General features: G+C 52.3%; 9 protein-coding genes across 9 annotated transcripts; 6 read left to right on the top strand and 3 right to left on the bottom strand.

The window, feature by feature from the left end:
• Positions 1-50: 50 nt before the first annotated feature.
• On the top strand, positions 51-1,946 carry Z519_11327 (uncharacterized protein; the record flags this gene model as incomplete). The annotated part of the gene is made up of 2 exons (XM_016769039.1): positions 51-1,831; positions 1,883-1,946. The coding sequence occupies 2 exons, from the start codon at positions 51-53 to the stop codon at positions 1,944-1,946; spliced, it is 1,845 nt and encodes a 614-aa protein (XP_016614885.1).
• A 959-nt stretch (positions 1,947-2,905) lies between these two features.
• Z519_11326 (uncharacterized protein) lies at positions 2,906-3,327 on the bottom strand (the record flags this gene model as incomplete). Its single annotated transcript, XM_016769038.1, has 2 exons — positions 2,906-2,971; positions 3,040-3,327. 2 exons carry the CDS (start codon positions 3,325-3,327, stop codon positions 2,906-2,908), a joined length of 354 nt encoding a protein of 117 aa, XP_016614884.1.
• Positions 3,328-4,817: 1,490 nt separating this feature from the next.
• On the top strand, positions 4,818-5,038 carry Z519_11325 (uncharacterized protein; the record flags this gene model as incomplete). Its single annotated transcript, XM_016769037.1, has 2 exons — positions 4,818-4,853; positions 4,907-5,038. The coding sequence occupies 2 exons, from the start codon at positions 4,818-4,820 to the stop codon at positions 5,036-5,038; spliced, it is 168 nt and encodes a 55-aa protein (XP_016614883.1).
• A 2,310-nt stretch (positions 5,039-7,348) lies between these two features.
• Z519_11324 (uncharacterized protein) lies at positions 7,349-9,083 on the top strand (the record flags this gene model as incomplete). Its single annotated transcript, XM_016769036.1, has 3 exons — positions 7,349-8,329; positions 8,432-8,842; positions 8,895-9,083. 3 exons carry the CDS (start codon positions 7,349-7,351, stop codon positions 9,081-9,083), a joined length of 1,581 nt encoding a protein of 526 aa, XP_016614882.1.
• Positions 9,084-11,490: 2,407 nt separating this feature from the next.
• On the top strand, positions 11,491-13,098 carry Z519_11323 (uncharacterized protein; the record flags this gene model as incomplete). Its single annotated transcript, XM_016769035.1, has 2 exons — positions 11,491-12,828; positions 12,886-13,098. 2 exons carry the CDS (start codon positions 11,491-11,493, stop codon positions 13,096-13,098), a joined length of 1,551 nt encoding a protein of 516 aa, XP_016614881.1.
• A 933-nt stretch (positions 13,099-14,031) lies between these two features.
• On the bottom strand, positions 14,032-14,856 carry Z519_11322 (uncharacterized protein; the record flags this gene model as incomplete). The annotated part of the gene is made up of 1 exon (XM_016769034.1): positions 14,032-14,856. One exon carries the CDS (start codon positions 14,854-14,856, stop codon positions 14,032-14,034), a length of 825 nt encoding a protein of 274 aa, XP_016614880.1.
• A 1,363-nt stretch (positions 14,857-16,219) lies between these two features.
• On the top strand, positions 16,220-18,476 carry Z519_11321 (uncharacterized protein; the record flags this gene model as incomplete). The annotated part of the gene is made up of 3 exons (XM_016769033.1): positions 16,220-16,307; positions 16,369-17,723; positions 17,781-18,476. 3 exons carry the CDS (start codon positions 16,220-16,222, stop codon positions 18,474-18,476), a joined length of 2,139 nt encoding a protein of 712 aa, XP_016614879.1.
• Positions 18,477-19,912: 1,436 nt separating this feature from the next.
• Positions 19,913-21,733, top strand: Z519_11320 (uncharacterized protein; the record flags this gene model as incomplete). Its single annotated transcript, XM_016769032.1, has 1 exon — positions 19,913-21,733. One exon carries the CDS (start codon positions 19,913-19,915, stop codon positions 21,731-21,733), a length of 1,821 nt encoding a protein of 606 aa, XP_016614878.1.
• A 1,401-nt stretch (positions 21,734-23,134) lies between these two features.
• Positions 23,135-25,610, bottom strand: Z519_11319 (uncharacterized protein; the record flags this gene model as incomplete). The annotated part of the gene is made up of 5 exons (XM_016769031.1): positions 23,135-23,645; positions 23,719-24,067; positions 24,134-24,774; positions 24,833-25,399; positions 25,456-25,610. The coding sequence occupies 5 exons, from the start codon at positions 25,608-25,610 to the stop codon at positions 23,135-23,137; spliced, it is 2,223 nt and encodes a 740-aa protein (XP_016614877.1).
• Between the last annotated feature and the right edge of the window lie 275 nt (positions 25,611-25,885).

The following is a 25,885-nucleotide window of genomic DNA, read 5'->3' as shown; positions in this document are numbered from 1 at the left end:
TGATTCCCTGACCGAGAGGCGACCGCCAGACACAAGCCTTAAACTTTGCAATGCCTGTCACTGGCCTTGAGATACTTCCACTCATTAATGGGACGCTAAAGTTGATCACACTTGTCATCACGTACGGCAACGGCCTCAAAACCAAATGGAATGATCAGAAGGCCGCTGCAGACCATGTAGCAAAAATCATCCGTCAATTCGATAACCAGGATAAATTGCTCAAATACTGGTGCTTCGAACACTGGACGTTCGCTCAATCGATTAGTGTCACCAAGTCTCATCAGCTGTGCAATGCATACTGGGGCGAGGACGGGTGGGTTATCATAAGCAATTATCTGTACGATATCCAAATCCTCTGCGACGACTTCGGGACGATCTTTGCGAAATTGCTAGATCAGGAGACTTTCGAGACACTGTACAAAGATATCACAGATCTAGCCGAATCCTCCATCGCACGAGGGCAGCGTTCCACCCCTTTATCCAACAACAATCATGAGAGGTCGTGGGTCGTGGGTCGTGCCGGGCCAATTGATAAGGACCGTCGGCGACTTGCGGCAAAAGCTGATCGACTTGGGGAGGTCAAGAAATTCAAGTTCATGCAGAAACACATTGGAAAATTAGAGGCAATTCTTGAAGAGATCAAGACGACTTACAACACTCTGGCACGGGACTCGACGCAGTTTTTCCTCGACAGATGGGGCAGTCAAATCGGTTCAGATCATAAAGAAGCAAGGCTGGACGTTGTCGAAAAGCATTTTGTTTTGGAGCATGTGCATTCTACGAAGCTCGCTTCTGAACTTCTGTTCTGGGCGTGCAACAATGTCTCAGAGACGAGACGCGAGATAATCGCAGATCGGCGCACGAATAAGCCTTGCTGGTCACTCGCAATGTCTCTTGGGGCAATGGACAAACCACTGACAGATGAGATTCCGACGCATCAAGACTATCGGATTGAGATTCCCTGGCCTACAGAGGCGGATCGAGTAGTCCGAAGTGTGAGACATCCCGGCGGTGGTACCAGAAGAAATGTGGACACGGAAAGAAGTTTGGAAGACGCATGTGTCATTCTGGACACCGTACACGGGACGTTTTGCGATTTCAAAGCCGGTCTCCCAGATGAAGCAGTGCTCAGCAGTATATTCAGACTTCGCAAGCTTTACAATGCCGCAGAGGCAATACCCAGATTAAGAAGAGACAACGACATCCCCGCTGACCACGTCAAAGTGAACCTGTATGGCTATCTGGAGAGCAGAGCACACCAGCACCAGTCTTTACTGCGGCCAGAGCGTGTGAAGATGGCATTCTTAATTGCGGACAACGGGATGATCCTCTTGGGCACACAATGGGCACATCATTTCCGGAGCAAGAACTTGATCGGCCCCAGAACAGAGGAGGTCTTCCACGCCTCGGAGATAGTGTTAAACGTTCCCGACACCGAAGCTCTTGAAACCAGGATCGACAATGGGATCGATAACGTCGAGCCTCAACTCTTCAAAATTGGGGTTTTGTTGGTCGAGCTTGCGCTGTCAGCACCTGTTCATAGTGCAAGCTACGACAGGGAGGGTAATCAGCCAAGGCAGTTGTGCTTGGAGACTTGCCTACCGGAGCTCAACACCACTGAACGGCAGAGACTGCAGATAGCGAACCTGCTCACCAGAGCCGAGCAGGCTGTTGGCGATGGCATGTCTCAAGCGATTGAGTTTTGTTTGCAGCACACAAGAGGATACTTTGGCGCAGAATGGAGCGAATACTCGCGACTGAACCCCTGGAAAAACCGAGAAATGGCGTACAAGAATGTCTTGAGCCGTTACTACGACAAAGTCTACAAGCCGTACGTGATTTATAGGCGCATGTTGAGTGAGCTCACTGACATCCATGTTAGCTTGAAAGACTTAGTCGTCCGCGTGCGGGAACGAGAGGGACAATGGACACAACCACTCAGGTAGGACGTCAAGCCCACGGATTTGTGCCTTGCCAGCTACCTTGACCATTGGTAGACGGTTATGATTCCACGATAGGTTGTCCCTTGTAGTGTCAGCAGTGTGTGACGACGTTCTTGGGGCAGATATTGGCGCCTGCAGCTAGGTGATACAGTACGGCAAGCCAGATTCAAAATCAAGTGAGTGGCACACAGTCTGACAAAGTAGAGTGGTGCACTACGGTCTAGATCAAAGGCACCCTTCGTCCACAATAGGTATATTGTTCACCTTTAGTAATAGTGGTACTCTGTCGTTCATTATATACTGTTGGTTACATTCTATATGATAGCGGCCGCTTCGGCGTTATTGAGCAGTCTTGAAATATACCCACAGTTCGCGTCAAAATGTGACGGAGTGCTTATTTTTGAGTGGCTTGCTGCTCACAAGGCCAGCTACAAAGAAAGGAGTACATGGGCGTGCAGGGTCAAAACAGTACCGCATGGGCATGGGACTTGCTTGTTCCCGTTTAAGCCGTTCATGCTTGCTGGTTCTAACAGCGATACATAGCGGGTATAACCTTGCTTGCGGTATGACTTGGATCTGAGAGAGAAAACAAAAAGTCCAAAAGGTGCCAAAAAGTGCAAGAGCCCAAAAAGTGCTTGTTCAAGCGCCATTGAAATTGTTTGGCAGCTCACATTTTGTTTGGATTTTGTTGGGGGGGTTTTTTTTTTTTTCCTTTTCGCAGCTGTCTATGCCAGCTATGGATGGCTGGTCTTTGGTACTCGAGCTGCTTTGTGACTGCACGATATCCGTGATATCAACTTCGATTCCGTATCAGCATCGTCGATGCACAGTCCCAACCTCTCACCGCCATGGTTCTGTATCACAGGCTGCTCCGGTCATCGCTGTCTCCACTACTTCGCCGAGTGTCAAATGATGAGACAAATGTCACGTCAAGTAGAACACTTTCACTTTAGTCCTTGGCTCTACGCAGTGGGATGTCCTTGTCTTGGGCCCATGGTTTCATTGCGGTCACCTCCTCGTTCACCGGTCTAAAGGGAACTTGTAGTCAGCACATTTGCACTCCAAGACAGAGCAAAACAAGTGAGAAAAGGCATACCATCACAGTTTGTGGCTGTCCCTCCATGAGGATCTTCTTGATGACTTCATCTTCATTGCTGGTACCAAACTCATTCTCCAGACTGGCCTTACTTGCGCCGTCCAGCGGACCCTGCGCACCATGCTTGTGGGTGACCATAATCTTGAAGCTATTCACCACCTGGGCCAGGGGGATCGAGTGGTCGGCTTGCCATGCCTTGAGATCTTGGGGAGACTCGACGAAGACAATGAAGTCGTCGGTGCTGCCTTTGTAGAAGACTTTGGTGACTTCACCGACTCCGCGAGGCATGTTGCTGTATGGGGGGAGATGGAGTTTTAGGACACTGAGAGACACTGCTCAAGATGGAATTGCGTGATCACACGACCCTTTGAAGTCAAACTTGTTGGAAAGGGCGCCTATTGGTGGGGTGGATGGACGCTGTCGACAGTCAAACGGGTATTCTACCTGAAAGAAGTTGTGTCTGAAAGGACTGACCTTGAGAATGCCGTTGAAGGTTTCGATTCAGGATGAGAATGATTGCAAGAATGAGTTTCGTTTATGGTGTGAACAGAGCGCAATGTGACTGCGTGGTGGGATCGTGTGAGGCTGCGAGAAATAACTATTTGCTACGCCATTAATCGTATGACGTCAACGCGGCAGCACAAGGGCCATCGCCAGGGGCAGCAATTAGTGGGGTGCGAGCCCACTTGGCCCTCAGCCCATTGTGGTGACTGCGCACCAGGTAGCGTGACTTTGTGACTTGGAGATTCCCAGCTCGCCAGGCACTGTGCCCACAGAACCTTCCATCAACTACGTAACTCCCGAACTCCTTACCAAGTCACAGGTCGATCATGCAAAGAACTCAACCGCAGAGCCTCCACCCTTGCCGTACAAATTAATGCTTCCATCTGGCCCAATGACGTCGAAAACGCCGACAGCGGCCGAGGTACTTTGGTAGCACTTCTAGTGGTGAAGGACTGCTTAAAAGAAAGAGGCCACTCGGCCAATATAATACATATGCACGATGTTGAGCAGGGTGTTCTGTTTCGAGTGGAACGAGAGACCTCGTCTAGGTCGAACACCATTCGATACATGACGATGAGATTTGGAACTCTGGCCGTGTAGGCTTGCGCCCGGTGCGCTGCTGTATACAAAGCCCTCTAAGCAGCATCTAGCCCCAGCAGCTCCCACAGCCAGCACAAGTTGTCGGCATCCATTAGATGGAATAGGTTGCTTTAGTTTTCTGCTCGTCTTATCACTTTCTCCATGCTTGTAGCTGACCCCTTTTACAAGTTTGGTAGGATGCACCGTTCTCTTGTGTGTGAACCTGACTGACTCTCAGACAGTTTTGAGGTTCAATCTCGGATAAACAATCTGATTTCATGCTCCAAAGACGATGCTTTTGAGCTCGGGCAGCTATTCAAGCACCAAGTGCTTGGTCGAATTGCTCTGCAGCTAGACCACGATTGCACCGAGCAACGTCAAGCTGTGTCTCCAGCAGAGAATATATTGTGTCCACGAACGCCTTCTGTTCTAGCAAAGCATTCGTCCCTAGGAGGTGACAAGACAGGGCATGAGATAGTATGTTTCCAACAACCTAGGACGCAGCGAAGAAGAGAGAGACAAGAGGAACTCATGGATGCCATCATGGACAATGGCGAAGGGATTTGTGTGTGGGAGAACACGCGAGCAGATCGAAAACGGTCGCAACCTCGACACCTTGAAGCAGGAGATCAATGCTCTCTCCAGGAGATGGACAGCCTCTTCATCTTGTGGATTCCTTGCCTGATTTGGACATCATGGAAGCCTACTCGGCCTTTTCAACGCTTCCGAAGGTAAGCAGGTACTATGTGTCTTCTCTCTGGGCTCTGTCGTACTTCTTTCCTAGACGATTCAACCAAATCCGCCTGTGTCCTTCGAAGAGGCCTTGAGATATTCCACAAGCCCATTCGTCACCAATCTCAATATTCTCACCGTCATGTTTGCCGGCTCCCCAGCATCGTACGTGGATCATTTTTAGGGATTATCTTCGCCATCATACTTTAATGGCTTCGAAACGTGAGCACTGAGCAAGCATGTCTGCGATTAAGAACTCGGTTGGGAACCAGTGTCGAAGGTGGAAATGTCAAAGCAAACTCCTAGGCATAGGTCCACGCTTTGTCGGAACTCGAAAGCATTTCATGTTTTCTAAATGTCCCCGTTCAGCCTTGTTTGCCAAAGCCACACATTCAGCAGTTCAAGGTCAAATGGTTACGACCATCCCAAGGAGACAACTGCAATCACAGCGTGGAGAAGTTGTTTTCGCATCAAAGTCACCTCAACGATTCTGCTATTTATGTATAAATTCGGTATGGATAACAGGCGTTTGCGTGGTGACAATTCCACCTGGGAGAACAGAGAGTTCAACACGTCAGGGTCCGTTTCCTGTTCTTTGATCCATGGTGGTCATTTGACAGTTCTTGTTCGAAAACAATCTCGCGCCTATTTTTGGTATTTTCCCTCATCCATTACATGGTCCATCCAGCCATTTCATCGCTGAGCTTGCAGTTCACCTTGTCTCGCGTCGACTGATTTTTATATCACGAGTTGAGTGGCTTTCGGCAGGATCTGAAGGTAGCGGAAGATGTGAAAGAGGTATCAACCTCGCTCAGTGATGGTGGTTCGGTATTACGGCGGACAAGTCCATCCAACAACGACTTTTGCTCCGCAAAATGTCAGATGCAAGACAAGTTCGACAAAACTCGCACAAAATATTTCCCGCTCGGCTCATCCCCGAAAGCCTCATGTCAGGTCAGCACAGCCAAATGGAGGCAGTAATACTAAAATGGGCCCAAGGATGCTGGTTGTATCTGCCGAGCTCACATCCGATCCCGCGCTGAGTCCGAGACAAGGCTGAGATCCGCTTCGCCTAGCTAAGCTCCCTAGCTCTTCGGCAGATCCAAATCCTTCGCATTATCACCATCCGGCTTTGGCTCCTCCCCCCCGGATTTACATACCTCCCTCGCCTCGAATCATCGAAATAGAACAAACCAGATGGTTCCGCCCTGCAGGCCCTGCCCTCGGAATCCAGAATCCATGTACCGAGATATAGACACCACCTCGATTCAAATTCCGCGCTCACGCGGCCAACGCCGGATCTAGTTGTTGAGTCGTGCGAGATAGGGGAAGAGGATGAGAGACCTGTTTGTGCGAACAGAGCATGCATAGATAGGGACGAGAGCAAATGCCGGATTTTCTGACGCAGGCGCCCTTTCCTGACGTTTGCTATACCGTGTACTTTTACTTTCTTTCCCTCCTAGGCAATATTTTCTGTTCCCCTCTGCTTACATACACACCTGCACCACTATGTTTACGTACGGAAGGTACAGGTACGTAGCACCACGAATGCGCGGATACTGGCCCGAACTTGCGAGATAAAGTCACACAGACAGGTCTTTTTTTGGGGGGGGGAGCAACTCATCTGGCGGTATTCACTCATCCACGCGTTCCCTGTCCCTCGTACACGCCAGGCAGAAGACGAAACTCGGACATTTCGCTCCCAAAACCTCCACTCCCCCGCGGATCTCGGGGTGCTAGTTCCATAGCCATGGGTGGCGGGCTACACAGCTTACCGGCTCCGAACTAATCACTACCTACCTGGGGACATGTGCCATCGGCATTTGGAGAAAGAAAGACGACGCGACAACAGCCGCGAGGTCGTTTGCTAGGTTCTAACTTCTGCTCCAATCCCAGTCCACAAGGGTACCCTCCCCCCGCCCTCGATCTTACATATTACAAGTCGATCGACATCATCATAATCATAGTACTATCGGTAGGTAGTCATACACAGTAACTAATAAGAACCCAAACCCCCGAACCCCCTATCCCCGTCCTAGACGTTGACGAGTACTCCGCTGAGTATATACACTTCACACACATACACACACCCATATAAATGCATCGTTTGGCTTACTCCTCCTCCGTCCCTCCCTCTGTCCTCGCAGTCCCTTGCTGACTCCGTTTGGCGCCGATTTTGGTAGCTACTCCATAACGAAAGAAAAGGCGTCGATCGGCAATTGTGCAAAGGCGCTCGGAAGAACGGTACTTTGCTCCATATCTCCGCAAGGACTGCGTTTGCCAGATCTCACAAAGCGGCGCATTTCCTGTCCGAGAGATCTCGGACCTGCAAGGTCAGGGACGTACAACAGGAAGACGACACCGGATTTGGCCAGCGAGTAAATTCGTAATTAGACATTTTTCGATCACGAACAAGTACAAGGACCAGTACATCTACGAGATCGATCGACACCGAGACCCGCTGCACTGGCGAAACCCACCCACCGTCAGCATCATGTCCGTTGTTGAGGCGAACGACGGCTCCTCGCCCACAGGCATCCTCCTCCGCTATGCCCTCTGGGCCACCGCTTTCCTTCTCACCAGCCAAATCGCCATCTTCCTATACAAAACCTTGACATCTCCACTTCGCAGCGTCCCGGGTCCCTTCGTTGCCCGCTTCGGCCGCTTCTATTACTTTTGGCGAGTCGCTCAGGGCCACTGGGAACATGATGACCTCGACCTACACAAGAAATACGGGCCCATCGTCCGAGTCGGGCAGGACATGTACAGCATTGATCACCCCGAAGTGGTCAAAAAGGTATACAGTATCAACTCCAAATTCCCAAAGAGCGACTGGTACTATGCGTGGCAGCATCCGGACCCAAACCGCTGGACCTTGTTCCCGGACAGGGATATGAAGAGGCATGCAGAGACCCGCAAAAGGTTTCAGGCTATGTACTCGATGTCGAGTTTGGTGAATTACGAGTCCTATGTAGACTCGTGCGCCGAGATCTTTGGGCGAAAGTTGTCTGAATTCGCCGCAAAAGGTCAGACTATCGACATGGCGCATTGGTTTCAATGCTATGCATTCGATGTAATTGGCGACATTACCTACTCTCAACGCTTCGGCTTTTTGGATAAAGGCGAGGATGTTTCGGGATTGCTGAAGGCGCTGCACAGTGTCTTGAAATACGGTGCGCTCGTGGGCGTGTACGCCAAGTGGCATCCCTTGATCTTCAACCTTTCGAGTCGTCTCGGGATTGGCGGCGGTGAAGGTCGAGTGTGGCTGATGAAGTACGTGAGTGAGAGGATCAGACAACGAGAGGAAGAGAAGAAAACCGGCGTCGACGTTGAGAAGATTGGGGAAAGAGACGAGAATGCACCGATGGACTTTTTGGAGAAATTGCTGGTGGCAAATCAGCATGATCCGCAGAAGGTAACCCCTTATCATGTCTTCATGATGGGCTTGTCGAATATCATAGCCGGCTCCGACACGGTAAGATTCCCCAATTACCACGCAGATGTATGCGAGGCGATCGAATTTATTCTGGTGCAATTGGAGATCGGCATGCTAACATGATCCCGTCGAGGACACTAGACCGCGGTGAGCCTATCCTCGATCCTATACAACCTGCTCAGGTATCCGGACACGATGCGAAAGCTTCGAAAGGAGATTCAGGAATTCGAGGAGCAGGGTAGGTGCGGCAATCCAGCTGTCTCGTTCAAAGAAAGCCAGGAGATGCCCTATCTGCAGGCGGTGATGAAAGAGGCGCTGAGAATGCACGCTGCCACCGGTCTGCCATTGTGGAGAGTTGTACCTGAAGGCGGCGTGGAGATTTGTGGTCAATTCTTTCCTGAAGGCACCACTATTGGACTCAATAGTTGGTGTGCTCACTATAATGAGGACGTCTTTGGGCCAGATGCCAAACGATTCCGACCCGAAAGATGGATTGAAGCTGAGAAGGAAGACGGTGAAAAGCTCAAGATGATGGATGCTTATTACCTACCGGTAAGTGAGATCTCGTCAACCACAGGTTACCCCTCTGCTAACACCGTATCAGTTTGGACTCGGAGCGAGAACGTGCATAGGTCGACACATTTCATTCTTGGAGATGTCCAAATTGATCCCACAACTTGTGAGGAGGTTCGACTTCGAACTGGAGCATCCCGAGCGTGAATGGGATACCGTGAATTATTGGTTCGTTAAACCGATAGATTTCCGGGTCAAGGTCATGCTCCGAAAGGAGTAACGATGCCCTGGCGCCAGAAAACAGACAGGTGGAAGAACAAGTGTGTGTGCGTGTCGGTTGAATACCTCGTAAAAGAATCATTTTCCTTTTTATACCAGAGCATACCTGCATGAACAAGCCACATTGAATGCCATTGATGCATTCGACGCCTCAGTACGCGCCGTTTGAAACCGCAGCTGGACAGCCATGCTCGTGGTCGGAGCCTCAGATGATGGATCCTGACGGAAAGTAACGTGGAAATTCCAGAGAGGTTCGATGCAGGCTCCTCGAACGCCCATGTGGTTGCAGGGGATAAAGCATCAAGCTCGTGTCAAACCTGTACCTCGTACTGTACACCCGGTCGTATGGCAAACGCCACGGCGAATGTGATTGCGCCTTTCAACGGACCCAGTTCAGGTGCCCAATACGGTAATTTGCTTTCTTCGCTCACTATTGGTAGTCAGGTTTGAGCGAAAACAAATTTTGAAACTGCTCACAATGGGAAGGGAACAGAGTAGGAAAAGGGACTGGCGGCTACAAAGCAAACAGCACAAGGGATCAGGTCCATCACAAACTAGCATGGTCTTTTAGCGTGGGGAGCGGCTCGAAGCTCTCGACTGAGCTGGCAACCGCCGAAGTGATGTCGGGGAATCCAGGCTAGCGGTTGGCAACTCACTCTCGTCGCGCCCAGAGAGTGCTAGCGAGTCCGAGCCGTCCGCATGATCCAGCGGCTGCGATTCGTGGGGCTACCGAAGCGGACAATCCCCTGCTGTTGCTCAATTTCCGCCCGAGCGCAGAGGTGGGTAATGACCAGCAGTCCCCGGTCAATGGCGATTGATGCCCAGCACTAGCCCCGGCTGTATCGTGGAGTAGACCGAGATGCAAGCAATCATTGCACTCCGTAGCAAACATCGAAACCGTGGGGATTGCAATGGTTGATGGGGATAGAAGGTGATGGAGGTTGTCCGAGCTAGCAATGATCGGCAAGGGTCGGCAGGCGGCAAGCAAGGACGATGGGGTAGACAGGGAGGTGACAGGCAGGCGTACATACGATGGTAAAAGAGCAAAATGAGGCCCAAGAGGCAAAGGAGGCAAAAGAGGCGTTCGAGTCGAGACCGAAAGAGGAAAGGAACCTGTGAAGAGTTCAGCAGCTGGCAACATGATCGACCAGACCCCTACCTCGACAGACGATCATTGGAGCTCGGGTTAGAACCGTAGACAGCCCCAAGGAGCAAAGAGAAGTCTTCTCGCTTCACAGTCTAGGTGCCTAGTAATAGAGCAACGGGCCGAGAGGGAGGAGCGAGGTCTGGGACAAGGACTTGCGAATGGCGCCTGCATGCGCTGCGTTGAAGGAAGCCGGGCCAAGTGACAAGCGCAAAGCCGCCGGAGCTTCTTCAGAGGAGGAAGAGGGATGGATGGACAGATTGATGAATGGTACGAGGTACTCGGTAAATGGGTTGTGGATGGATGGGGGATGGAGATGGGTGGACACTGGGCGAGAAGTGGTAGAGTGGACAAAGGGTAGTGGGCGGTGGGTTGTGGACACGCTTGCCCTTGGGGTGGTCAAGGTGGGCATCAAGACCTACGAGGTACCCGGTACAGTACCTAACAAGTAGTAGCGGTTCCAGTTGATCGAATCCCGGCTGCTATTTCACCTTCCAAGCCCAAGCACAAGCACGACCAAGTTCCCTGCGCCTGCCTGCGCCAGCTTGCACCAGCCTGTACGTACCACCACCATTACCGCTACCACCGCCGCCGCCTGCTACTCGACACTTCTTTCGATCCTCAATCCGCAGCTTTCCTGTCAACCTGCGATCCTCTCAAGTACCAGCTTGTATCCCATGTGGTGTATCTTGCGACGTCGACGCGCCTCTCCCTATCTCCATCTTTAGATGAATCCAGTTCCCTGCGACCTGCTATCCATCGTTTGACCAGCCACCCGGCTTGCAACCTCTCCATATCTTCTGCTCTCCGTCATCTTTTGCCCCCGTTCAGCCGCTTCAGTCTCGTCGCTCGCACCTCACACCTCTGTCCACCCGCCGCTCTTTTGCGCGCAACTGCTCCATTCCATCTCGATAATCATCTTGAGCACTGCTCGCGGCCTTTTCGCATGATTCGAAATTTATCCGCTTCCCCCATCTGCGCACACACCGAAGAGCAGGCCTCTGCAGGCCAGTCTGTCGCCCCACATGAGTGGCAGCGCTGCCACTCGGCCCTCGTCAGGTACGGTCCGACCTTTCACTATCAAATCTCAATCGGGTCTCTGATCCTGCGACCTTCTGGCCGCGATGGCGCGCTCTTGTTTCTAACGTGTTTTCATCTAGGCGCCTCTCTGCAAGGACAAGAAAATGACGCCGCTTTCGCTGCCACTCCTGCTGCCACCTCCTCACCCCAGGTCGCTCCTGAAGCTCCCCAAACCACCGAGACAATGACAGAGAAGCCTAAACAACAGCCGTCGCTTGTCAAAATTCCTTCTCGCACGTCTTCCAACCTGAGAGCCGCAGACCCTGCCAACGCACCTCCTGTACCAACCGCGCCTGATGATCCACCTCCGTCGCCTAGGCGAGGCTCGAAACGAAGTCTACTCAGCCGAAGCAGGAACAATAGCAGAGGTAGTCGAAGGTCATTCAGAGCAGCTCGGCCGGCGGAAAACACCAAAGAACCCGTACCGCCTCTTCCCCAAACCGCAGCTCCCAAAATCGAGAAGAAAGCTCGTAGCGGATTGCTCGCCCTGTTGAACTGTTGCAGTTCCACCGAATATCCTGATGACACCAAATCAGACGACCGCGATATTGCAGCCAAGAAGATCAAGATCCAACCCCAGCTTCAAAGGACGTCCAGACCGCAAGAACAGAATGAGGTCGTGGAGAACGAGAAGACTTTAGACGGCAACACCGCAGTCGATGATGCAACTGCACGAGGCAAAGCTGGAGAGGAAGAGAAAGCAGAAATAATGGAGAAGAAGGTGCCTGACGAGCCCCGACCGAGGATATCGCGGGAGGAAGCATATCATGAAAAGGTCACGCTTCCTGGCACCAGCGGGACAATGCCACCTTCGACTCTCACTGAACAAGATGTCAGATCCCACGACGATGAGGACCAGATCAAATCAACTACTATCACCGTGCCTGAACCATCTTCCAAACCGGATGTCAATGTGATAGCAGCAACACCCACCGATGCAGAGCATCCTGCGGAGCCGCAACGATATGAGGGTGATGAGAAGACGGCTTCTGATGTGGAGATGTCAGAGGCCCCTCCCGCTGTTCCAGTGGTTGATGAAGAGCCGTTGGACGAGCCACCTCAGCCTGCAGAACTGCAACCACAAGTACCTCTTCCTCCACCACCGCCATTGTCCAAAAGACAAGAGCAGTTTGCGCCCAAGGAAGTTCCCCCGGTCCCAGAAGCAGCACCGGAGAAGCAATCATGGCTTCTACCTCCCGTACAGCCTCATCTAAAAGGACGAAAGTGTTTGATTCTCGACTTGGATGAGACCCTGGTACACAGCAGCTTCAAGATCCTAAACCAAGCCGACTTCACCATTCCCGTCGAAATTGAAGGCCAGTATCACAATGTCTACGTGATCAAGAGACCAGGCGTAGATACATTTATGAAGAGAGTTGGGGAGCTGTACGAGGTGGTGGTCTTTACTGCTTCTGTATCAAAATATGGCGACCCACTACTAGATCAACTAGACATTCACCACGTTGTTCATCACAGGCTCTTCAGGGAGAGCTGTTACAACCATCAAGGAAATTATGTCAAGGTACGTTGGCCCAAAAAGAGATCCACCTGCATTTGTTCCGAACTAATATTGCCCAAGGATCTGTCACAAGTCGGCCGAGATTTAAAGGAAACCATCATCATTGACAATTCTCCCACGTCTTACATTTTTCACCCGCAACACGCAGTTCCAATAAGCTCCTGGTTCTCGGATGCACACGACAACGAGCTGCTGGATCTAATACCAGTCCTGGAAGACCTGGCTGGACCGCAAGTTCAGGATGTAAGCCTGGTCCTGGACGTGGCTCTGTGAGCTCCAAAAGTCTGTTGTCGAGCGTTCAGAACGGCCGTCTTCACTTCGTTTGTTCGTATTAGAACGGTATATGATTGACAAAAGTCTGTTTGGCATTTCTAGCGTGGCGTCCATTGACTTAATGCTGTTGATGCTGGGTAGAAATCACCCAAGTACGGACGGACATCTTGTGGATATGGGAGCCAGGCCTGGGGAAACAGGGTTCCAAAATTTACCCCGTCAAGAAAAAATATCAATTCTTAATCGCTTTGGGAAGGTCTTTGCGTCTTTGCATCTTCGGCAGCCCGAAAATCTGACGGCGTCATTCGAAAGCCGAAGAGGAAAGGGTACTGAGATGCCAGTTTTACAGGGCTTCATTCTTTTTTTCCTTTGTTGTGTCATTTGAGATTGAATTGCACATTGGCAGGCATGCATGTGATTCTGCTCTAGCGGGACCGAGATTTGTGGATTGAGGCGAGCGAGCGTCCACGCGTGACGGACGCTTTTCCGTGTTTGGGGACATATCGCTTGTACAGTCAAAGACGGCTTGTACCTGGAGAAGCTTAAGAGGCCGGTAGATGGGGGAAGTCGCTCCTCAATTGAGGAGAATGGTGTAGGTAGGGTGATGCTCCTTGAAGCATCATACGAGCCACGGGCACTGCAAGGAGTCGTTGTTGGACCTGGAGCGTGATGTTGATGTCTAAAAGAAGCTCTGGCAGGCAGAGCTGAAACGCACGGAGTCGTGGAAAAATACAACAACAATTGACCGAATTCCCTATTCAGAGCATGGTAGTATATCGAGAATCAAAATATCTTCACGTGTTGTCAGTCGCTTGGACGGATCCTGCAGCAAAGAGCTGGCTTGGTTCCCATGGTATTGCTATTCAAGGAGCTCCGCAGAAGGGCTTGAACTCTGTTCATCTTGTCCATACTGTGGTGTTGAAGCAATTCATCCTACAATTGCTCCACAAACTGTCTTACAAACCGGCCAACCTCGTCCGGCGCCTCAACACAATGCCAATGGCCAATTCCCTTTAACACGTGCAACCTCTTCCTCTCGGGAGGCGTGCCCAGTTGGTTGAAAATCATCTGACACCCAGCCAAGGGGGCGGATTTGTCCTGATCGCCCGCGATGATCAACATGGGACACCGTACGTTTGCATACTCTGGAGGCGTGGCGAGTTCAATGGCGCGACAGTTTGCGCAGTAACCCCCCGGCGACTGCGCGAGGAGCATTTCGCGGATAAAGGCCTTTTGCAGGGCGGTGGTCGCGGGGCCCGTGGCGCCGTTAGGGATGGTGTTGGCCATGGATTCCATGCCCTGGGCCTGGACCGTGGGGACGCGCTGTTTGAAGACGTTGGCCACGGCTTCACTCGGGTGGACGGGCCCGATGCATATCCCTGCCTCCACGCGGTCGGGCGACGTGGATGCCAGGTACGTCGGCACCATGCCGCCCATGGAGTAACCCAGGACGATAGCCTTGTCGACTCCCAGGTGGGAGAGCAGACCCAGGACGTCGCTGGCTATGGAGGGGATGGAGGTTTCCGTCCCGGCTTGGAAGGGCGAGCGGCCGGCGCCGTAGTTGTCGAAGATAATGCACCGGTAGGACGTTAGGAAGGGGAAGATGGGGAAATAGTAGTTCTGGGTTGATCCGAGACCGTGGACGAAGATGAGAGTGCGTGGTGATGACGATGACGAGGAGGATGATGATGATGACGATGATGCTGGGGCGATGTCTGTGTAGTGCAGCGAGTGGCCGTTGATGGTCGCGAAAGGCATGGTGTTGATGGCGTGACGACAAATGTCTTTCTCACAGTATTGATTTCTGGATAGTATGTAGTAATATTGGGGTGACCTGAGATTGATCTCTCTCTTTACCTGATTGACAAGGGCGACGGCGACTCCTGTCCCTTTTCCTGATTGAGGATCTGGGAAGACAACTTACAAGTACAAGACTAGATGGAGTGGTGTTCTTCCTCCTGCCTTAGCCCATTGTGAGGGGATGTTGAGATGGGATGTCGTCAAGTTCGGAAGACGAAGCCGGATATGTCGAACATCAGGAGGGACCGGCCCGAACACGTTTCCACACCTCAATGACCTCTAACACCAATATATTACTGTCTAGTTGAATGCTGGCCAGGCATTCCCCATAGAGATGGGCATGATCAAGCATGATATCGCATACAGGCTGAAGTCGGTCGGTGTGCAACTGGCCCAACTGTGGTTTGCAGGCTATGTTTCGGACCAGATTGAGAACCGAGTCTTGGCGGGCGCTGAGCGCTTCATGGGTGCATTTTGCATACCCTGTAGATAATGGCAAAAGAGGCGAATCTGCCTTTGTCTCTGACAGGCTTGCCGACGAGATGGAAGGAATAGAACGCCTCTGTATGTAGGTGCCTGGCTGAGTCAGAAGGAAGAGGGCAGAAGGCGGCTGAAGCGTTGGGCAACGCAGGCAAGCCACATCCCCTGTGGTGCCCTCAAGGATCTTCGATGCTTCAATTGCGGGCTGCTGTCGGGGCTTACTATATGTACTTGTTAGGCGTGTTAGGTCACTAGGCATGCCTGCCACCTAAAATTTAGCTTTCCAGACATCCCTAGCCCGGACGCTTGCCTAATGCCCGCCCATAAAGAGTTATTGAGGATTGAGGCCCACCAATCCTATTATCCTGCAGTTCTTCCTCCCCATCCGGACACGCGTTGACGTGATCCACTAAGCACCGCTTCGTCAAGTTCCACCCAACGCTTCTGATGCTACCGAGAGAAAAGAAAAGGAACATGGCGATCGACAAGAGAGGGACGAGATGAGGATCTAGACACGGAACAAACACGCACTGCAACCTTCTTCTGGTCTCCCTCAGTCTGCATCCCCAGGTCAGGCGTCTTGCATTGGGCCTTGCAGCACAGCATAGGACCGAGTATTCTGTTTGGCTGCGCTTGCGAATCTCCGTCTTCTATCCTTCCCCCAGCTTCGGTTGAGCTTAGGTTAGGTCGATGGGCTGTACGTAGTTGCTCCCTCGGACCACCACCAACACTTATCTCCTCTTCTGCTTCTTCTCTTCTTCTTTTGATTCCTCTTTCTTCCCGCAAGCCGGCCATTTGTGCCGATTCCACTCGCTAGGAATCTGATCCTGTCCTCTTGACAATGTCTCTAGACGTCCGGCTCCGCGTCTCCTGGCTGAGTCGCGCGGTCCTCTTGTTCTCCTGCTTATCACACGCCTTTTATATCCCAGGTATACTGCTTCATCCATATTCGGCCGTGTCGATGAATTGGGCAACACTGACGATGCACAGGCGTGTCAATACGAAGCTACCGAGACGAGGAGAACATACCGCTGCTCGTGAACAAGGTCTACTCAGATAAAAGCCAGCTCCAGTATGCATATTTCGACTTGCCTTTTGTCTGCCCTCCCACCGGCCACAAGCACCATGGCTCCTCCTTCGCCAGCGGCCATAGCGTTCCCCTCAATCTGGGCGAGGTCCTTCGGGGGGACAGGATTAAGACTTCCGACCTGGAGATCAATATGGGAGAGGACATCGATTGTCAGTACCTGTGCGATCGGGTGGTGGGCCGGAAAGAGGTGGAATGGGCTCAGCAACTGATTGAAGACGAATATGTCACCGAGTGGATTCTCGACAATCTCCCCGGAGCCACCTCCTTTGTCACCGTGGATCGGACTCGGAAGTACTATGCATCAGGGTTCAAGATGGGATACAAGGATTTCGATGTCGCCACGGGTCAAGAGATGTTCTACCTTTACAACCATCATACACTTGTGGTCCGTTGGCGACCGGCTCCTGGAAAGGCCGGGGATAGTGGCGGTAAAGTCATTGTCGGATTTGAGGTGTATCCCAAGAGCATCCATGGAGGGCATCGCAACGAGACTGGCTGTCCACTCGACGTGTCAGGTGAACAGGAGCCGTTGGCCCTCTATCTTCCTGGCAACAGTACCAACTTGATGGAACAGTACGCAGATTCTTCCTACATCCCCGAAGGCCATGTAGACATGGAAGACGGCGCCACCATGACGATCCCATACACTTACTCGGTCTACTTTTTCGAAGAGCGCGGGGTAGAATGGTCGAATCGTTGGGATCTGTATTTCAATGATCAGGCCGAGAGCTCCTTCACCCACTGGCTGGCTATTGTCAACTCCCTGATCATATCGGGCATTCTGGGTGCAATCTGCATTGTCATCTGGGGACGGACAATGCAGGGGGATGTCAAAGGCCGGGGTGACGGAATGCTCGAAGAGGCCCGACTGAAGATCGGCAAACGCGAGAAAACCAAGTCAAGCAGCGGGCTGCTGGAGAAGATCTCCGACACGAGCCCAGACGATGATCTGTCGTCGGATGAGGAACCACTGGAAGAAATCACCGGCTGGAAACTGCTTCACGGCGATGTTTTCAGGCCGCCGCCATATGGAGGTCTCCTTGCTCCCTTGATAGGGTCTGGGATCCAGCTGGTGTTTGTGATTGTAGGACTGTTGGGTCTCAGCTGTGCCGGCATCCTGAATCCGAGCTGGCGCGGAGGGTTTTGGAGCGTGGGCGCTGGACTCTTCGTATTTGCGGGCGGGTTTTCCGGATATTTCTCTGCGCGAGTCTACAAGACCTTCGGCGGCCAGAATTGGCGAAAGAATACAATGATGGTAAGTTCTCGTTGGACCAGATTGGTGGTGCGCGGGTGTACTGACTGAGCGGACCAGACCGCGCTGCTCTTCCCTGGGCTCTTGTTCGCCCTCGTCTTCGTCCTCAACCTATTCTGCTGGGCTCAAGCTTCTTCGACTGCACTGCCATTCTCGACTCTCCTGGGGCTGGCGTGTCTCTGGCTGCTTATCCAACTCCCGCTCGTCCACCTAGGGTCGTATTGGGGCTTCTACAGATCCCCAGCCTGGGAACACCCGACCAAGACGAACGCCATCCCTCGCCAAATCCCGCCGCAGGCGTGGTATATGAAACAGCAAGTCACACTGGCTCTGGGGGCCGGGCTCGTGGCCTTTGCTGTGCTGTTCATCGAGCTCATCTTTGTCTTTAAATCGCTCTATCTGGACAAATCATCCTATTACTACGTCTTTGGGTTTTTGAGCATCATCTCCGCTCTCCTGTCGGTCACGATTGTCGAGACGGTCATCATCGCGACGTACATACAACTCTGTGCTGAGAATTACCACTGGTGGTGGCAGTCATTTTGCGTTGGCGGAGCGTCGGGCTTTTGGATCTTTGTATACTCGGTGTGGTACTATGCCACTCGATTACACATTGACAGGTTTGTGAGCAGTTTGTTGTTTTTCAGCTACAGCGCCCTTGCTTGTGCCGTGTATTCGCTGGCCACGGGCACCATTGGGTTCCTGACGGCGTACATGTTTGTTCGACGGATATATGGGGGCGTCAAAGTGGATTGAACCGTCAGTCCACCTAGGTAATTCCTTGCGACTTTTCTTTCCCCACATGGCCTCATAAGGGAGAACTCTTTTTATGATAGACGGCATTGAAAAGGTCTAGGTTGCCATGTATAGCAATTATCCCGACCACATTGAACTAATACGAGACCATGACTTGAGACCTCCCCCTTCGGTCTTTGAGCAGATATCAACAGTGGCGTACCGCGTGCTCGACGCATTGGCAGGGACGATGGGAACTATCGTATCCTTGAGGACCGGATTCAGTGCATGGGTGAATGGAAAATTTTGCTGATCCATACGAGGTCAGGCTGACGCGAGTAATACGAGTCGAGACAGCGGGATGGGAAGAAGACTCTGAGCACGTGGGTGGATATCAGTTGAAGCCTCCTCCGTACATCGGATGCAGGTAATATTCACGTATGGCAATGGCGGCAGGAACAAGTTTTTTTCGTTTTTTTTTTTTTTTTTAGTACACTTGGCAAAGATGTCGTCGAATTTGACTTGGGTATATGCTGGTAAGATGGATTTCGTTGACAAAGAGAAACTGACCAGGCACCACAGGAGGCGAGATGTCGAGCACGACAATCGTCGCAGGGCGTAGATGGTGGAGCTGGGGACCTTTTTTTCCCCTGCCTTGTACTTATTACCGCAACACAAGGCTTACGCCAAAGGCCAGGCACCCACTCGATTACTGGACAGGGCCTAGCACGCCTGGAAGGGACCGCCAAAGCCCACCTGAACCACATGGAAGACGCCCCGGGGGCTCGGGTCCACAGGCGGGCAGCCCCCCTACAATTGGTTAAGGAGTACGCGATAGAGCAGTACGCGGGGCGGGGCTCCAGTTTGTTGGTGTTCTGTGGCCCGCCCTTCAGGCCCTTCGCCCTTCCCATCACATCATGCTGCATCTATACAAAACAACCGCAAATGTCAATTGCCCTCAATGACTCACTACGCTAATGGGCAGATTCATTTCCCACACATACGCCTTTTGAAGAATTCTCGCAGTGTCGGTGAGGGGCTTACGAATTAGCATATATGACTGTGTCGAGTCAGCAGAGATCATCTTGTGATCGATATACGCAGTCCTTGACAAGACATATAGTCCCATGCCCATCCCCTGCTTTGTGTGCCTGAACTTTTTCTTCTTCCGCTCTATCCTTATCTCTCCAATCACACCCGCCACCCTACGCCTGCTGGTGCTGCAGCCTTTCAGCTGATCAACCCCCCCGCATTCTGGAGAGCTCGTCCAAGTGTCCCAAGTGTCTTGGAAGCACGAATCTGGCAATTGTCTGGACGACAACCCACGGTGACCCCTCGTTTGAGACGGATCGACGGCTTCGCTAGAGCCGAGTCCCCAATCGCCAGCATTCACCGGTTGTTATCACCACCCACTCATTTACACACCATCCTGATTTCCTCTCTCTCCTTCCTTCACGATGAGCACGCCTCGTCAGATAGTCTCCGGCGAGATGCCTTCCTTCCTCTCCTCCACAGTCCCTTCCTACTCTGCTCGGTCGCGATCACTGGCCCTCCCTGCCTCGCAAAGACGAGGTTCAGCGATCGCTACGGCAATCGGTCTGCGCAAGAAGAGCGAAATCGATATCGTGCTAGATGGCGAGGCGGATTTTGTTCACTCGTACTCCACATACGATGAGATCAAGGGTCGCGTGGACGTCAGGTTCGAGAAGGACACCTCGTTCGATGACCTCAGTATCACATTTGAGGGCCAGAGTTGCACATACGTCGAAAGGATCGCAACTACTGCCCCCACAACTGGTCGCACGACAGGGAGACATACATTCCTAAAGGTCCAGCAGCCGATCCCCGAAAGCCTGCTACCTGAAAATGGCACCTTCGAAGCGGGAGTGAGCTACTCCGTCCCTTTCACATTTGTTGTTCCCGACAGGCTACTCCCTTTCATCTGCTCGCACAAGGCCGACAATGAAGAGATCAGGAAACAACACTTGCAGCTACCTCCAAGCCTGGGTGACCCCAGCGTCTCTGGGGAAGGTCGTACACTTATGGACGATCTTGCGCCCGATATGTCCAAGATTACTTACAGCATTCGTGCTAGGATCACAAAGTGGAACGCCGTCGGCAGGCTTTTGGAATTAGCCGACAAGGCGGAGCGCATCAGGATTGCCCCTGCCAGAGAAGAGGCGCCGCCGCTGAATATTGACGAGACCGAGTCGGACCATGTCATGCGCAAGGAGAAGAGCGTCAAAAAGGGCCTCTTCAAGATCGGTAAGGTTGGCCGCTTGACCGCCGAGACCACTCAGCCCAGAAGCCTCCGCCTTCCACATCCGCAGAGGCGGCAGGAAGAACCCATCTCTTCAATGGCAACCATCAACTTACGCTTCGATCCTGCGTCTGCAGACGACGTACCTCCGCAGCTGGATTCCATCGTCAGCAAATTGAAGGTCTACACATTCTTCGGCGCCGCGCCATATAAAGTCATCCCAGAGAGTCGCAAACACGACAACTGGTCCACTCTGCATGGCATCTACCCCGAGAGCGTTGCCTTATCTTCCCGCTGTTTATCGACTGTCTCCTGGGTCCGCCACAATCCTTCAGAGCGTGGGAGCTTCTCTTCATCAGATCTCTCCAGAAGACCGTCGGGGTACTCCACGACCTCGACATCTTCAACAATCCCCGAGCCGTCATGCACCTATGAACTTGGTTCCCCTTTCTACACCGCCAGCCTCCCGGTCCCGATCGCCCTTCCTTCCCCATCCAGCAGCGGTCGACCAAGAGTATTTGTGCCGACGTTCCATTCCTGTATCATCTCAAGAACTTATGCTGTTGAGCTGAATATTTCCTTTCGTACCCCAGGTGCCAATGTCTCAAGCAGCCATATTACTCTCAAGACGCCGATCCAGATCTCAGCTGAAGGAGGAACCCCGCCGGCTCAGGTCCGTGAGACCGAGGCAGCAATTGCGGCGGAGATTGAACAACAATTCGGCCTGTACGAAGCTCGCCAACTCGAAGAGACCGGTTTAGGCCTCGAAAGTCCGATGTACGAAGAGCCTTCTCCAGCCTCGCTCGTGCCCGGCACCAGACATTTGAGTCTTGCAGGCTACGCCGAAGCGTCGTCCTCGCCGTCATCGTCTTTTACAACACCAGCACTCCACTCCGGCGTCGATGCCGCTGCCCCACCAGAATATCGAGCCGGGTCTGGTTTCCACACGTACAGTGCTAGGGACAGGCCGGGAGGACCTAGGACCCAAGCTGTGAGTCTCACCGCTTCCAGAGCATAGATCCTGTCATTTGCCTGCCCCAGTCTCACTATTTCTTCTCTCGAAGATCATCCCTATTTTGCCCTTCTTTGTGTGACGAAGAGGGCGGAAGAGAGTGACCAGACGCTGAGAGATACGTGGAGCTGCAGTCGGACGAAGATGATGATGAGACCGAACGAGAAGAAGATGAGAAGCCAGCGACAAGTCGAGTTCGACAACGGACGCCGGAGACATGGACTGATCGCTATGCCTGAGAGTACGGGTTCTTAGCTTGACTCACCACAGAGCTCTGTTTTTAAAAAGCATCGGGCTTCAACTTTATTTTGGTTGCCCAGATGACTTACTTTGCAAGTCATTACAGGAATACGCATGGGTCTGGCAAAGACGGCCAGGCATGAGATATACCAGACCTCCCTTTCCATTGGCAGGGCTGGTTGTCCTCGCACTTTGAGTGACACCAAACATCGGAGACGGACCGCGTGCCATCGGCGGAAAAAGCACGAGCACCGGACGAACAGTTATCCAGGAAGCTCTTTTGAATCGGGGTAGGATGTCAAATTTTGGCAGCTTCTTAAGCATGGCATCGGCGTTTGGTTTTGGTCTGGTGGAAGGCGGATGATGACACTAAATCACGGAAGAAGATATGAAACACCACGAATGAATGTTAAGGATCAATCAACTCCAGAATTTGGGATCCTTTTTGGTCGGCCAAGGGGGTGGAGAGGGCACGGCAACGGATGTAATTAATTTGTTTCACAGAGATACCCTTGATTTTCCTGTATACTTTCCAAATATCCACCATTTGTCTGATATATATCGATTGACCTTAATTCAATCAGCCCGCCTTTTTCCACACTGGGAAGCAATCTCGATTAGTGTCCGTCTTCAAGAGGTAGAAAGGCTCTGAAATCGCTCTGCTTACACGTTCGATGTAGCATTTGTCGCGAGGTCAAGGCCGCCATCCCAACTTCTCTCCAGTTGCAGGGTCGGTAGCCATTATACCTCGCATAGTGCAAGCTTAGCTTGAAGGCTCTGGAGCCGGTCACTCCATGCCTTGCCACCCGGCGCCCGTGAGGAGACACGTGTGCCGATGGAGTGAAATACGGATATTCGGTGCGGACGGGCAACACTCCTGCTTGCCGATCACCCTCCCTATTTCCGTGTATTTGTATGCTACGGGCAATACCCTCGCACTCGAACGGCACACTGACTGGTGGCGTATCAGGCCAGCGTAACAGGAAGGGTGGGGAGCGCAGTGGCGGCCTTCAAAAAAGTCTCGCGCTCATCGCTGGTGGCTTGTTTCTCCTCATCTACATGTTACTGCAGGCAGGAACAGAGTCGCTTCGTCCGATCCTGAGTAGTCTCTTCCGTCCCTGTCTGCCTGACGCCAGACGGATATGTTTACTTTCTTCCCCAGGCCCATCAAATCCCCACGTAGTTTAGCTCGAGAAAGTCCTGCAGCCATTCTTCGGGTTGTGCGTCCGCGGCCTGGCCGAACAGGGGCTCATATTCGGGCAGTACTGAATCGACAGCAAAGCTGTTCGTGCGTGCGCGTGGGTGGCGAGGTCTGGGATCGGGGCCGCGGTCCTGGTCGGATGAGCCTGGATTTGCACCCGAATTTGGATCGTTGGTGTTGTTACTAGACCCGGTGACTTCGGTCTGCTTCTCATTGTTAGCTTGGCGAAAGGGATGCGTAGATTTGGGATCCGCATTCGCCTTCTCGGTCCCATCGAGAGAGAGGTTCGTCCGAGCCAAGATGACCTCGAAGACCTTAAGGATACGCCGTGCATGGGGCCAGGTCTCACCACCCGCCGCGAGGAAGAGAAGGCTGGTGTGAATACGAGCTTGCGCCGCAAGACGTTGATGACTATTGGGGAATGTTTTCAGCGCCGTCTCGACATGCATCGCCAAGGTCGTGGAAGCGCACATGAATCTATGCACCTAGTAAGCAGAGGCCCTCCAGAACTTGGGCGCTGAGCAATGCAACATGGCAAGAGCTGACATACACAGACAGCGGGCAGTACTCGATAAGTCCGTGGAGCATGATGCGCTCAATGACGGTGTCCAGTTCGAATATAGCATTCTGCTGCTTAAGAGATGCATGTTGCACGGCCTGGTCCCCAGTGGTGCGATCATACCGGGTAAGCAATCGATAGAAGCCACATTCTAACCGATAGCTGGTTGCTCGGAGCACCAAAGCCCAGACATTCCCGGCTGACCATTCTTGAACATTCTCAGTGTGCATCTCCGTCGGTAGAGCCTTCCGCCAGGATGAGAGACTCTTTTCAAAATCCTGACAGGCTTCCTTAGCTGGCGGCCGTCCTTGTGTCTTGAAAATCTGTAAGAATCGAGCTCCTATATCGGTCAATTAGATTTGTTCTGCTTCCAGGCGGACAGATCGACAATAAGGGTACCACAAACCTAAACTCGCCAACATGCCCGCCTGAGCAAAATATACCTTTTGAAGCTTGGTGAGGGGTGGGACTAAGTGATCAAACGCGACTAATTCCTCAGTGTCCCCATCATCTGCTTCCGTAACGTCGGCTGGCTTCCAATTCTCATCGATGATTCTCCTCACGTTGCTGAGCCCTGACAAGGTAAGCTGCACATCTCGGATGTATAACACCGACCATATACGCTGGAAAGACTGCCGAGTGGACAGGTCAAGGTGGGTCGCCGTGCAGTATTTGTCGATCCCAATTTGTGTGGCCAGTCGCACGGCATTCATAAACCAATATCGATAGTCTCTGTGAGCCAAGGGGCTGGAAAATAACGAGCTCAGGAGAAAAGAGCCTTGCAAGATACTCAGCTGTGATTTCTCCACGCCGAAGTCGTGAAGTAGTTGTGCTTTTGTGCATAGGGACATTTGTGCCATAAGCCGATCCGAGAACCCTGCCTCAGACAGAAGTCCTATCGGGGCATATGGCACAACGTTCGCCATGATCGAATGCATGAGGAACGTGGAGCCTATTCCGTTCATGTAGTCGCGGAGGAATTGAGCTCGGTCGAGGATAGGAGCATATGGATGGATGCGTTCAAAATAGAGGCGGATGAATTTATCGCTATTCTCGACATGTGCTCAGCGAACATTGATTCCCAGAGCAAAAGACTCACACTTACCATATTGACCGGGCAGGAGTTATAAATGCACCTTTCCGCTGTAAATATTGGGCGTCAGAGTCGTCCAATTCGAAACTATTCCATTGGAAGCGTGTCTCGGGATTGCGGATTGTAATTCGCACGAATCCCTGAGGTTTGGTGCCGAAGGTATCCCCCAAAATTGTCGACGAGTTAATTCCTTCATGATACTCGATAACCTCCCGACTTTGGTGATGGGGATCGTTTTGCTCCGGTGAAGCGCCGTCGGCAGACCACTGCGAAACGTGCCGAGAGATGTCGAGTTCGACGCTTTCTCCTGTAGGCCTGTTTTCGTGGGCTTTGGTGAGAATGTGATGTCTGTTCCCTATCGTTCGCTGGGCTGTTCTTGATGTTGGCTGGGCCACTGGGTCAAAGCTGACGGCGTTCAAGGGCGTAGCGTGTGTCGAGTGTAAATTGGGTGTGTCGTCGTCTGTCCGAGCTACAGCAGGTAGTTCGGGGCGAGGACATCGTCCTGGAACGTCACGTCCATCTTCAGCCGAGGTGCATGGAAAGGCCTCATCGACCGTTCTCTTGTGTTTCTCCCTCCGCCTTGCGCTCAGTCAGTTTCCGGCTCTCGAGACTGTGACTCTTTGACGGGGACTTACATCCTCACCGCATCGAAGAGCTGACATCGCTCGGTGTAGTTGCTTCTGATGCACTTGGTGCAAGGACATCCAACTTGCGTCGCGTCGCATCTAACCTTGCGTTCGTGACATGGCACACAGGCCTTTGGCTTTCTCACCAGAGGTCTTTCAGACATATCTCAGTGACCCATTGCATCAACAGAGAAATGTGACCGGTTGAAAGCCGTCTGTTGCTCCCTGGTGCCTGAATACCTATAGTTTAAGGCTCGTCGACGTGTTTAGCCCGCGTAATTTCACGGAGGGCTGATCGTTCTTCAACAGGGCATGGGACTTCATCAAACTACCTCGTATTGCTCGTACTGACTCGCCAAGTATTAGTTTCTTCGCTCCTCGGCTCGTACAGTACAATTCCCGATTTGCTCCAAGATTGACCCTGGACCCCGTCATTACA

The sequence above is a fragment of the Cladophialophora bantiana genome (assembly GCF_000835475.1).
Source record: "Cladophialophora bantiana CBS 173.52 unplaced genomic scaffold supercont1.21, whole genome shotgun sequence".
NCBI lineage: Eukaryota > Fungi > Ascomycota > Eurotiomycetes > Chaetothyriales > Herpotrichiellaceae > Cladophialophora > Cladophialophora bantiana.
This window is presented reverse-complemented; position numbering and strand designations above follow the sequence as displayed.